This window comes from Calidris pugnax, unplaced genomic scaffold (assembly GCF_001431845.1).
Source record: "Calidris pugnax isolate Ruff unplaced genomic scaffold, ASM143184v1 scaffold38, whole genome shotgun sequence".
Lineage (NCBI taxonomy): Eukaryota > Metazoa > Chordata > Aves > Charadriiformes > Scolopacidae > Calidris > Calidris pugnax.
In genome coordinates this window covers 11,822,461-11,835,422 of record NW_015090995.1, presented here as the reverse complement: position 1 = coordinate 11,835,422, position 12,962 = coordinate 11,822,461, and the positions used below count along the sequence as shown (strand labels likewise).

General features: G+C 45.1%; 2 protein-coding genes across 7 annotated transcripts in view; one reads left to right on the top strand and one right to left on the bottom strand.

Moving 5' to 3' along the window:
* Positions 1–1,797: 1,797 nt before the first annotated feature.
* KCNE5 (potassium channel, voltage gated subfamily E regulatory beta subunit 5) lies at positions 1,798–2,214 on the top strand. The gene has a single exon (XM_014955013.1). The coding sequence runs from the start codon at positions 1,806–1,808 to the stop codon at positions 2,121–2,123; it is 318 nt and encodes a 105-aa protein (XP_014810499.1). The 5' UTR covers positions 1,798–1,805; the 3' UTR covers positions 2,124–2,214.
* Positions 2,215–8,598: 6,384 nt separating this feature from the next.
* The window catches only part of NXT2 (nuclear transport factor 2-like export factor 2), a 68,109-nt gene continuing 63,745 nt past the window's right edge, over positions 8,599–12,962 (bottom strand). For all 6 annotated transcript variants that reach the window (XM_014955075.1, XM_014955072.1, XM_014955071.1 and 3 more), the window contains one exon: positions 8,599–12,139. In XM_014955075.1, the coding sequence (XP_014810561.1) occupies positions 11,961–12,139 (179 nt within the window). In that variant the 3' untranslated portion in view covers positions 8,599–11,960. The remainder of the gene's footprint in view (positions 12,140–12,962) is intronic.

Genomic DNA, 12,962 nt, shown 5'->3' with positions numbered 1-12,962 from the left:
CCGCCCCCAGACACACAGCAGGACCACGTCTTACTGACCAGGCAGCAGCCCCTCACCTGTGCCCCCCATCTTGTAAATACCACTGATGCTGGGGGGAGTGGGGACTCTAATGATCCTTAAACCAGAAGTTGTTTCTCAGTTATATTTTGCTGATAGAGAAACAAGAAATAATGAATTGCAACTCTTAATGGAAAAAAATTAAAAATATAGAAATAAAAAGAGGAAGGAAGACACATTGTTGCAGAAATATCCCATTTTACCAGTGTTTCTTCTGGAGCAACTTTAAAGACTGAAGGATCAGCACGATGGCAACCCCAGCTGCTGTTCTCCCTGAGCCCCTCCAGTCCCTGAGCCCCCCCAGCAGCACCGCGCTCCTGCCCCACGCTGTTCACACAGAAAAGCCCCAGCCAATGCCCCTCCAACCTGCCTTTCCCACCACCCTTAAGACAGGCCCTCAGCCTGGTCTGCTGTTGAAACGCATCCTTTCCCTGAAAGCAACAAATGGAAAATGGGACAGACCCCGGTGATCAGCCCTCACCACCTCCTGGGAACGGACAAAGAAACTGCATCATCTAAAAATCACTCTAAATGCCAGACAGACTATCAATGTGTAACACAGCCAACTACCACGCTCACCTATTAACACAATCACAGCTGAATTAAAAAAAGTTACCAGTCAAATAACCTGTGAGCAGGGAAAATCTGAGGCCCTCAGAGCATTCACAGGATTTCAAAAAGCTGGTAACTACAGGCACAGAGCTTTAGAAGGAAAAAACAAAATATATGAACTTGCCTGTCTGCTGCAGCCTGTGTCCCTCTCCAGCACACACGTACTAACGCTCACTTCTTTCCAGGCCTTTCTACTTAAGGAACAGATCCTCTTCAGCTAATTACCAGCCGGTTTAATTACTCTAATCAATTCCACCTTTGGGTGTCTGACTGCCACAGCTGCTGCTGCTCAAGCTCCTGCACCCCTCCATCTCTCCTTGCTTTTCTCTGCTCTGCAGACCTGCCCCTGAGCTGCCCAGGACCTTCTGTGTTGATCTGCTGCAGTTTGTCACCCCCGTGCTGGGTGACAGCTCTTGCGAGGGAGCAGCAGGTCCCACACAGCTCTGCCAAAGCCTCGGCAGGGTTTGGGCACAGAGGCTTTGCCACAAAGAGCCCTGCAGCCGGACGGACTGCCTGCCAAAGCCCAAATACCTACAACCAGCTCCCTCCTGGCCTCTCGCTGGTGGATCCACGTCTTCCCGAGCGTTTATTTTCATGAGAGATCTTGCTTCTGTACCACGGGGAGGGTGTGGGGGCACCTGCCCTGTCCTCTGAGCACAAGGGGGCTGTCTCTGGGGGTCCCGCAGGGCTCGGCGCCCCCCCCCGCGCAGCCCCCGCCGCTCCCAGGGACACAGGCGCGGGAGCTGCTCGGCTGCTTCCTACAACACTGCGGTGGGGCTTCTTTTTTTCCAGCCACACCTTTCAAAAATAAGGTTAAAATCGATTATTTTATCCCTTCTAGCGTGGAAGCGTGCAAAGAATGAAGCCTGGCACGGCGAGGAAGTGGGATTTTCAATCCAGGCTCTTTCCTCCCCGTTTGGGGGGCGGGTTGGATTCCCCCGGAGGGGGGGGCGCCGGTTCCCCGACAGCCCCGAGCCACCGGGGTGTCCCCCCCGGGGCAGAGGGCTGGATTCCCGCCTGAGCCGTTGGTTGTACCTCGGCTCCGGGAGCGATGACGGTGACAGGCGGGGGCCGGGCCCCGCGTCCCGTCCCGCCCCGTCCCGTCCCGCCGCCGCCGGGGCAGCGGGAGCCGCGCCATGAACTGCAGCGACGCGGGGCCGGGGCGGCTGCGGGCGCTGCTCGGGGCGCTGCTGCGGGACCTCCGCGCCGGCGGCAACGGCAGCGCGGCCGGGGCCGGCCCCGGGGCGGGGGGCGACGGTTCGCTCTACATCCTGCTCATCATGATCTTCTACGGGTGCCTGGCCGGGGGGCTCATCCTGGCCTACACCCGCTCTCGCAAGCTGGAGTCCAAGCACGACCCCTACCACCTCTACATCGAGCGGGACTGGGGCCGCGGCGCCCCGGGGCAGGCGGCCGAGGAGGGCGGCCCCGCCGACGGACAGCGGCTGCTGTGAGGCTGCGGGCCCGGCCCGGCCCGGAGGACGGACCGACGGAGGAGGGAGAGGCCGGGGGGGGCCCCCCGGAGCGCCGCGGACAACGGGGGGCTGCGGCGGGAGCGGTGCCTGCCAAAGCCCAAATACCTACAACCAGCTCCCTCCTGGCCTCTCGCTGGTGGATCCACGTCTTCCCGAGCGTTTATTTTCATGAGAGATCTTGCTTCTGTACCACGGGGAGGGTGTGGGGGCACCTGCCCTGTCCTCTGAGCACAAGGGGGCTGTCTCTGGGGGTCCCGCAGGGCTCGGCGCCCCCCCCCGCGCAGGACCCGCCGCTCCCAGGGACACAGGCGCGGGAGCTGCTCGGCTGCTTCCTACAACACTGCGGTGGGGCTTCTTTTTTTCCAGCCACACCTTTCAAAAATAAGGTTAAAATCGATTATTTTATCCCTTCTAGCGTGGAAGCGTGCAAAGAATGAAGCCTGGCACGGCGAGGAAGTGGGATTTTCAATCCAGGCTCTTTCCTCCCCGTTTGGGGGGCGGGTTGGATTCCCCCGGAGGGGGGGGCGCCGGTCCCCCGCCAGCCCCGAGCCACCGGGGTGTCCCCCCCGGGGCAGAGGGCTGGATTCCCGCCTGAGCCGTTGGTTGTACCTCGGCTCCGGGAGCGATGACGGTGACAGGCGGGGGCCGGGCCCCGCGTCCCGTCCCGCCCCGTCCCGTCCCGCCGCCGCCGGGGCAGCGGGAGCCGCGCCATGAACTGCAGTGAAGGCTCGTCCCGCAGCGAGGGCTGTCCCGGGCTCCCCGCAGGGATCGCTTCTCCGCAATAAACTCCTGCCTTGCGTACGTACAGAGACCCCTCTCATCAATCGCCTTCAGATCTCAGCTTAACATCCCCTTCTCTAAAATCTGTCTCTATTCCACCTCGTTATCTCATCACAGGGCTATCGCTGCGGGCAGCAGTCCGCGTAATTAAAGGCCACTCAATTATTGCTGTATTATGCACCCTTCTATCACTAGAGCATTGATATTTATGCCAGGTACAATGGATAAGAAGGGCCAAGTCTCGTTCCATTAAAGCAAGATGATTGTTTTGGCTTATGTGGAAGCATTTATCAAAAGAAAAGGAGCTTAAGCCGAAATTGCTCCCCTGAGGGCAGCCTCGGTGCCCCATCTTGGTACTGTGCCTTTGCCCATCCTCAATAGCTTTTAAAGCCATCAGTCAGTCCTTCCACACACACAGATGTGTAATTCCAAGAATACTTTTGTACAAGTTAAACCTTAAGATTAAAACAACACACAACATAGGCTTTTTACAAAAAAAAAAAAAAAAAAAAGGTTGTTTCAGATGTTGTAGCCATGTTAATATCCTACCCTTTCTTGGTTTGGTTTGGGGTGGGGGTTTTTTCAGATTAACAAACTATTCCAAGGAACAAGTCCTTTTCCTGGGAATGCTGCACTACACAATAAAAATTATTGCTTGGATTTTACCCAAACCACACTGCAGGAGAAAGAAGCTCTGACTTAACTTCAGAGGAGGTACTTTTATGTTATTAGACTTAGACTTCCTATATAATGCTTATGCATATTCTTTCCAACAGAAAAACCAGAAAAACAGTGGTCATGCTTATGCATATTCTTTCCAACAGAAAAATGGTCTTTTTATATTTGGCAACTGCTGCATCTTGCTCTCTCTACTATAACTTTGTGGGGAATCATTGTAAACTGGATACCTGAGGTGATTAGTTTTAAAAAAAAAAAAAATTATCCTTGAGAGGACTGGCAGTTATCAAGTCAACTTTGTCACTGCAGAAAACTCCTGCAATATCCACAGACTAACTTGCAGAGTATCACTAGATATCCAACTGTATCTTGTGAGTACCCAGACATCTTAATCACTGAAAAGTATGGGGTGAGGAAAAAATTCCAGCTCCAGAAACAATGTCAATGGGAATATATGCAACAGTACTATGTGCGAGCATTGTATCAGTAGATGTATGCGAAATCTTTAGCTCAGCAAGGAAAATGTAGCCAGTGTTGTGTGAGAAAGAGGATGTCAGAGAAACCAACAAACTCCCAGTGTTCTCAAAATCCCCCACCAGGTAGTTAAACAACAGTAAAAGTTCCAGTCAGCTACCTCTATTGCAGGGATTCAGACAGCATCTCTGGAAAATACACGTACTAACGTCAACCTGGACTTTTTGAAGCCCCATAAGCAATATATATACACACACATTGAAGCCCCATAAGCAATATATATACACACATATACACACACACACATATATTTTAAGCTGCAGAAGCCAACCGTCTAGTAAACTTTCACATCAGGACAATTAAAACACTGCATTGGCTCCACTACAAAAGATTTTCTGTGAGGATTTCCTTCAGTACAATCAGAATTAAGCTGACCACAACCAAAGTTTCCCCCTGTAAGAAAGGGAATTATTACACATATCCAAGCCCCAGTGATTAACTTCTCTTCTGCTGGCAGCTCCCTGCCCACCCGCAGGCCTCTGGCTCCAAGAGGCATCACAGAGCACCAGCTTAGAAAGTCTGGGGAACTGCAGAGCAAACTGCTGCTGCTGCACGCGGGGGAGAACAGGGGAAGGACCGTGACAGTTTCCTGAGATTTGCACACTAAAAAGAGTGCTCAACACATCTTATTTCATATCAGCCTGTTCCCAGCTGCCTTCTACTGCCTCATCCTACTGACAAATCTGAGAGACAGTTGTGGCAGCCCCTCTGTGTCAGTGTCCAACAAACACCACTGGTGACACAGCTTCACAATCCAACTGTTTCCCTTCCCACACACACCCCAACACAAAGAATGTACAACACTCTGTGTCCGGGTCCTACCTCAGAAAAAGGACTGCCCTTGTGAGAAAGCCTACCCTTCGTTACACAGTTCACAAAGAAGGAAAGCACAAGACCTCCTGCCAAGTAACTAACAAAACATCTAATCCTAATTATCTGCTGTTCCATCTGTACCTTTCAATACCTGAAAGAAAACTGGTGACACAGCTTCACAATCCAACTGTTTCCCTTCCCACACACACCCCAACACAAAGAATGTACAACACTCTGTGTCCGGGTCCTACCTCAGAAAAAGGACTGCCCTTGTGAGAAAGCCTACCCTTCGTTACACAGTTCACAAAGAAGGAAAGCACAAGACCTCCTGCCAAGTAACTAACAAAACATCTAATCCTAATTATCTGCTGTTCCATCTGTACCTTTCAATACCTGAAAGAAACACAAGATCTCAGTGAACTGCAGTGATTTACACCAGCCCATCTATTCTTACAGGTACAGTTCAGCCAGATGTTTAAATAAGATAAAACCATCACACATTAACTGTAGCTTGCACTGGAACAAGGTACACCCCACATACAGAGATACGCTTAAATACACTGTGCATTTACAAATACTCCAGTGGACACCTGCCACTACAGTTCAGCCAGATGTTTAAATAAGATAACACCATTAACTGTAGCTTGCACTGGAACAAGATACACCCCACATATAGAGATACGCTTAAATACAGTGTGCATTTACAAATACTCCAATGGACACCTGCGAGGTACCTTTCAATACCTGAAAGAAACACAAGATCTCAGTGAACTGCAGTGATTTGTGATTTACACCAGCCCATCTATTCTTACAGGTACAGTTCAGCCAGATGTTTAAATAAGATAAAACCATCACACATTAACTGTAGCTTGCACTGGAACAAGGTACACCCCACATACAGAGATACGCTTAAATACACTGTGCATTTACAAATACTCCAGTGGACACCTGCCACTGGCTACATCCATGTGGTTATTCACGTCACACGTTCCTAACATTCATGGTGTCTCTAGCAGGTAACGTTTCAGAAATTGGTACAGGGAGGCTGCCCGGCTGTGTGGGATGGGGTCAAGGCCAAGGCACAGCTGGAGCTGAACTTGGGAAGGGACACAAAGAATAATAATAAGGGCTTCTACAGATACAGCAGCCAGAAAAGGGAGGCCAAAGAAAGCTGCCCCCTGTGCCAATGAGCAAGACCGGCAAATTGGTAAGAATGGATGAGGAGAAGGCTGAGGTACTCAATTTTTTTGCCACACTTGACACACAAAGAATAATAATAAGGGCTTCTACAGATACAGCAGCCAGAAAAGGGAGGCCAAAGAAAGCTGCCCCCTGTGCCAATGAGCAAGACCGGCAAATTGGTAAGAATGGATGAGGAGAAGGCTGAGGTACTCAATTTTTTTGCCACACTTGACATTTGAAAAGTCATGGCAGTCGGGTGAAGTCCTCAGTGACTGGAAAAAGGGAAACATTGTACCCATTTTACAAAGGGTAAAAAGGAGGACTCGGGGAACTACCAACCTGTCAGCCTCACCTCTGTGCTTGGGAAGATCATGGAAGAGAACCTCCTAGAAGCTATGCTAGGGCACGTGGAGGACAGAGGGGTGACTGCAGACGGCCAGCATGGCTTCACCAAGGGCAAGTCCTGCCTGACCAACCTTCTCTGATGGAGTGACTGCACCAGTGGACCAGGGAAGAGCTACGGGTGTCATCTACCTGGACTTCTGCAAGGCCTTTGACACAGTCCCCCACAACCTGTAACTGTAAAGATACAAAAATACACTTCAGTGCACTGTTCTTTGTACAGTTTATCTTTTTTCCCATAAACACACTTTACTGCTTTCTGTTGCAGTCCATATACTGTTTCAAATTCTGTTAAATCACACATTAAAGAGGGAAGCATACCATGGGGTAGTTATAGAAGAGATGGGATTCTAACTGACAACAAAACTGCCTACTTGAATTAAACCCTCTGTTTCTTGAAGCCTCTCCAAGGGAAGAACACCCACACAGCTCAGCTGGGAACAGGAACGCTATGAAACCAGGTTAGGCTGCCCTACCAGGCAGCACTGCCCCAGGACAAGGAAAACCAGCAAAATTAAGACTTTCAGAGTAGCAAAACTTCAGTCCCTTAGGAATTCATGACTCTTAAATCAATTCAGCTACACATAAAATATCCCTATGGACTGTTCCATCCAGATGAGCCTAAGGATTCAACATGAATGTGCTGGGTTCTGACCAAAAAAAAAAAAAAAACAAAACAAAAAAAAGTGCTTTAAGCACTCTGAACCCAGGAATATGCTGTAGCTGACATTCTCTGGTGGCATGAATACACACACCAAAGTACCTGAACACCTAAGAGGAATTCATATTATAGCACAGACCTCAATAAATGAGCATTAAGCGCAGCAGCAACACTCACTTATTTTTGTTTGTTTCAATAAACCCGATACGTTGTATACTGGTTAGAAACCTTACGAACCCACTGGGACTGAACTGAATCAGACTGTAAGATGACAAAAATTAGCCACTGAAATTCAACACTTTTTTCCATCAACAGTATATTCTAAGGCACCTGTATTACTGATGCAGGGCAAGGTGGTCATTTAGTCTTCACAGTCCATGCAATCACTGGACATGAAAGGTAACAAGATAGCTTTATTTGTATTACTAAATTCAGCCTTCTGAAGGAATAAGCTGAGCTACATTGACCTACTGCTTCTGTTAAGATCAGAAAAGAAAAACTTCTTTAGAAAGACTTAGCTATTCTTTTCATCAGGTCAGAGGGAACATTGAAAGAGCAATTTCTGGAATTCACTTTCAACCTACAGGCAAAAATATCTTCTGGTTTGACCCTGTGATTTATTTTTCCCGGTGCTCCTAAACCTTTACACTGCATCAGCTGTCAGAGCCTCGCTCAGGATAATTACGAAGAGTGACTGCAAAGCCTCACTGAAATCTACACCTTCTAACACAGCAAGAACTTCACAATGTATTTGGCATTGTTTCTAGAACATGCTTCTGGAACAATGTCTATTTCCACACAAACACTGACCTTGCATTAGCATCCTCATCTTTTCATTGCCAGCAGCTAAAAGCTGCTATCTACACAGCGTGTTTGTTAGTAATCTGATGTTTTAAACAAAACAGAGTGAGTGAATCAGCAGTTACCACATCAACCACTTCTCACTGAGTGTTTCATTTCCTCTTAACAGAGAAACAGCAGAGGCGCAGTATGTTCTCAGTTAAAATATTTACAATCCAAGGATCTGACACAAGTTTTGTTTGACTTCATCCAGGTATTTGTTGGACAGCAGTTTACACTTCAGACAGTTTTAGAGGGAAAGCTCAAACTGAGATGGTTACTCTAGCCAGCTCAGCACGGTTATTGCTCGATGGTGCTTCTGGGGAGGCATTTGCCATAGGTCATTATTCCAGACACATTTTTTTTACTGCAGCACTAACAAAGAGCTCACAGCCAGCCTGCTCTGCAATGCCCCAGCACCATCCTGCACAATCAGAACACGTAACTCCTACCCAGAACACAAACAGTAATGATAAGGAAGAGACCAATTATTTCTTGCACTGTTAATATCGTAAAAAAACCCTATGAGAACTTCCAATAATAAAAAAAGCACAGAACGTCAGGTAGGTTTTTGAGGTTTTTTTAAATTAATCATACAAGAGGTCTTAAACAATTTCAAAAACTTACAAAATATATTCAATTGTGGAAACTTTACTGATAAAACAGCATTTCTTTACAATGCGCTTTTCTCCAATCGGGATAAGGAAGCGTATGCGTATCAAAACCAGCAGAACAAATCACTTTTCTCCACACCAAGAAACAGCACAAGTACTGCAAGTCAGTTTAACTGTAGTATGCCAAAGGAACAAAGCAACATAAAAACAGAGACCGATAAAGACAATATAGGGAAGATACACAAAAGAGAAGATCTACCATGTCTGCAGTAGCCACAATTCAACACGTGGAAGTCCTCAGCTCTTCAGGCGGCTTTGTTTGACTGTTGTACATGAGTGACTTGGTAAAAAACAGCATAAAATGGTAGCATTAACTCCTGTTTACGGTTTAGAGCCTAAATATATTCACCTTATACATGCCCATTGCAAATTTTGGGTATTACAGCAGTCAGCAACAGAGAAGGCTAAACCAGCCAGATGGTTTTGTACTGAGGAGAATAAAAAGTATTTGTATGTTCTGTTCTGCTAACTTCAGCACAGAAGTTTTACCAAGCAGCACAGAGCTGCAGCATCCCATACCTCTCCAGCTAGCGTCCAAGAGATTTTTTTGTTTGTGCCATTAATTACTCAGTTGTAAAATCGTTTACTTACTCTAACAGCTACATCATCACTTAGTATGATCCACAAAAATAGTTTGTAAAACACCATTTTTAATTATAAAAAGCAACAGCTAATCAGGGTAGTACTGAATCGCCCTAAGTGATCTGCACTGAGGATGATGGAAACAGGCAGTATGTAACTGGTGCTTCTCCCTAGGCTGAAGCAATTATGCTCTAATAAATTTCTCTCCAAAAACCCCTGTATGCACACCAAGTCCGATTCCAACAACACACCTTACTAAAGTAAGAGTTTGAACTGGGTTTGACCAGCTAGGCCAGTTAGTAAGCTTCCTAAGTAATGCTCCAGGTGGTGGTGGCTTTTTTGCTGTTGTTTGGTTGAGGTTTTTTTAACATTAATTGCAGAAGTCAGACTTAAAAGCAGCCTGCTTTTGAATAGCATGAAAATCAGTGAGAAAAGTAACATCTGATTGAAGCATTGTCTCAATGCTTCAACTGAGACAATTCAATCAAATGTTCTCTCTATATTTTAAATCTCCCAATCTGCCTAGAAAAAGCTTAAAAACTACTATACAAATTAAAACTTGAATAAAAAAAAGAAAGTATTTATTCCCAGGACAAGCTTATCAGGTACAGATATAAGTGTGTGTTCTGCCTTCAAAGTTCAACAAGCAGATGCTACAAATGCACCCATCACCACATTTCAAAATGAGAACCTGTTCAGCATATGCAAAGCAGACCTGTAACACTACTTACATCAGCAATGGCCAATTACAAAACCAGAAAAGCTCACCACGTGGGTGTCAGAGTTCAACAATGCTGTATCAGTAACAGGCAAACTTAGGGTTAAGTTTTCTTTTCAAACTTGTAAAGAAATACAAATATATGAACCTCGCATATTCTGTTAAGAATAAACAGTAATTAAATAGAGCAATCCCTTCTGCACTACATACAGAAATAACACTGTATTTACAGTTTTTACAGTTTTCAAATATTCTGGATTTCTTGCATTGTTTTGCAGGAATTTATATTCTTCAGGCTGTAAAAAAGTTACACCATAGTTCAGACCATAAACGCTTCTGAACAGAGACAGGTTACCAATTCTAACTCACTGATGTAAAGACTACAGTGCCTTAAAAGGAAATAAACCAACCCACTTCACCTAAACATCCCATTACTTGTGGGGTTATACTGCAAACTATAGACATTTTAAGATGTTTTACACATATTAGATATTGCTTATTTTCACAGTTTTCACAATTTAAATCATAAAAACAAGTGAGCTGCAGCTGTAACTGCTTTATTCAGGGTGCTCCTGCCATCACAACATGTATTAAGATCAGTTACAAGTTTCTCCCATGTATTTTCAGTTACAAGCAAGTCTAGTCTCACATATATAGGTAAATTTTCTTTTTTTTTTTTTAACTCAGCTTAAAATAGAAATGTACCAGTTTGAAAGAGATCTGCTGATACGCAGATTTACTCTTAAGTTCCCACGTTAAGATGGGCCGTCTGAACCTGCAGTCTTGAAAACTATATTAAAGCAGCTAAAAGCTTTAAACTGCAAATTTAAAGCAAGACACACAAAAATCCCCAGAATCAATCATTAAAGGTAATATTTTAAAAGAACATGAAAACTACAGTAAAAACCTGCATGAGAGGAAGATGGTATTTGCGTTCAGAGCTGTTTTTCTAAGTTCAAAATAATCAAAGCACCTGTTCTGGATAACAGTATTGAAGAGAAAAATTGAAGGTTTCACAGTAATACACACTTTCAGTGCCACTTTTTTACTACAATGTTTCCTGAAAAGACAGTAGGGATTCAAAACTTGCAGACTGAATATGGGAAAAATAGTCTGAACTTCATAGCAACAGAATGAACAGTTAAAGCAAACAGAAATTATGTGACTGACCTATTTCTTACACTGCAAGACTTCAAAAGAAAAATAATCAGTTTGAAGTCCTTCACATGCATGTGACGAGTTGTTGGCACAGGAGCTCTGAATCACTCACCGTGCCCTACGTACAAATCAATGTAAATTAACTACAACCAAAGTCTGAGAAGCTCAAAGCCAAAAGGAAACGCGGTGCCGTTATCCAGTCACTTTGTATCAGAGAAGGTTAACATTAGCTTTCCAATAGATTATTTGAGAGATTACACACACAGGAGCTGGTTTTGCTACTTTCACCAACAGTAGAAATCACTTGTCAATTCTTTCCAGCCTCTTACAACCAAGAGTAGGCAGCTTTGAGAATTCTAGCTACATGCCACAAGCATCTTTGTCAAAAGAGGGAAGATGCTACTGTAAAAACAGTTCTTTCAAAGTTGAAAAAATAACGTTTGGTCAGAATTTTACATGAAGAGGATTTTGTGTTCAAATAGCAGAGTTTCAGCATTCAGGATTACACATACAAGAAGTGTGGAAGTGGCAGCACATACGCTGCCGAAACGTAAGGCATTTTAGGAATGATTCCAACGCAGCTCACTGCCTTCAGCATTTTATTAGGTTCAACTAACATGAGCAACCTCTCACATTTTAAGACTCTTTACTACTAAACCCACGGTCCTCGAGACCAACCCTGAAACATCTGCAGACCTTCCATAATGATAGATGCAACACGAAGAGCGAGCGTTTTCCCTGCGTGGAGAAGAGCTGTCCGTCCAGCTCACACCTACACCCGTCACCAGTCCTCACTAACTGGCCCAGTCCTGGAAGCGGAAACAGTCACTGGCGATCTTCCACACGGTGTTGGTCGGCGTGGCCTGTGCTGTCAGCAGGAAGTTCTGGTTGAAGTAGCGCTGCTTGTCGCCATCAAACTTTACTGTCCCGCTCGTCACCACGAGGACTGTTGTCTGGCCTTGAGTAGCTTGCTCTTCACAAGGAGAAAAAGTATAAAGAAAACATCTCAAAGACCAAGAGGTAAATTAGTAGGAAACATACACAGAAATCCCATTTGACTCTGGTTATACCAGTTATAGGCTAACCATTGGTTACACATTCCTGGGAAGCAGTTTTGTTGCATCATTTCTATACAGACAATGGTGGATTCGCTCGCCATGGCTTTTCTATTTTCATTTCATGTCCATTTTAGAGCCCCGTATCAAACATCTCAGTTTTTGCTAAGAACAAGCTCTCGCTATTTGAGATGTACACATACATTTATATTTAGGAAGTTGCATACACTTTTCTCCCTGCTATTAGAGATTCTTTTTCACAGCAGAGCAAAGTAAACATGCTTGACCGCAGGCTTTTTCCTTCCTTATATTCCCAAAAACATCCATTAGAAGTAATTTATTAACTTCTCAATTATACAAGCTTTTCTAGCAGGTGTTAATCAGAAATTTAAATAACTTAACATCAGTTCTAGACATAAAGAAATCAAAATATACACAGGATAATGATTTGTTCCACACTATACTGCAGGTCAGTATCAGAGGCTACAGTAGAGGGCTCTTGACTCTTAGACATTGTTAAGGACAACATAACCTGACTTCTTCAATGCATGAAAATACATCACATCTGAATATGATCTTAACAAAAAAGTCCTTAAAGTGCTTTCCCGTACACAACAAAAAGTGCTGCATCTCTTGATTTGTGCTTTATTTATGCACAACTTGACATTTCAACCCTCAGTATTTTCTCCAAGCTTGTTCCAAAAGAAACATAATTGCAGTTCACTTTCAAGAGAAAAGACT

Excerpts from the sequence above, each read along its gene's own strand:
- KCNE5 (XM_014955013.1), top strand. The coding sequence starts at position 1,806 with ATGAACTGCAGCGACGCGGGGCCGGGGCGGCTGCGGGCGCTGCTCGGG.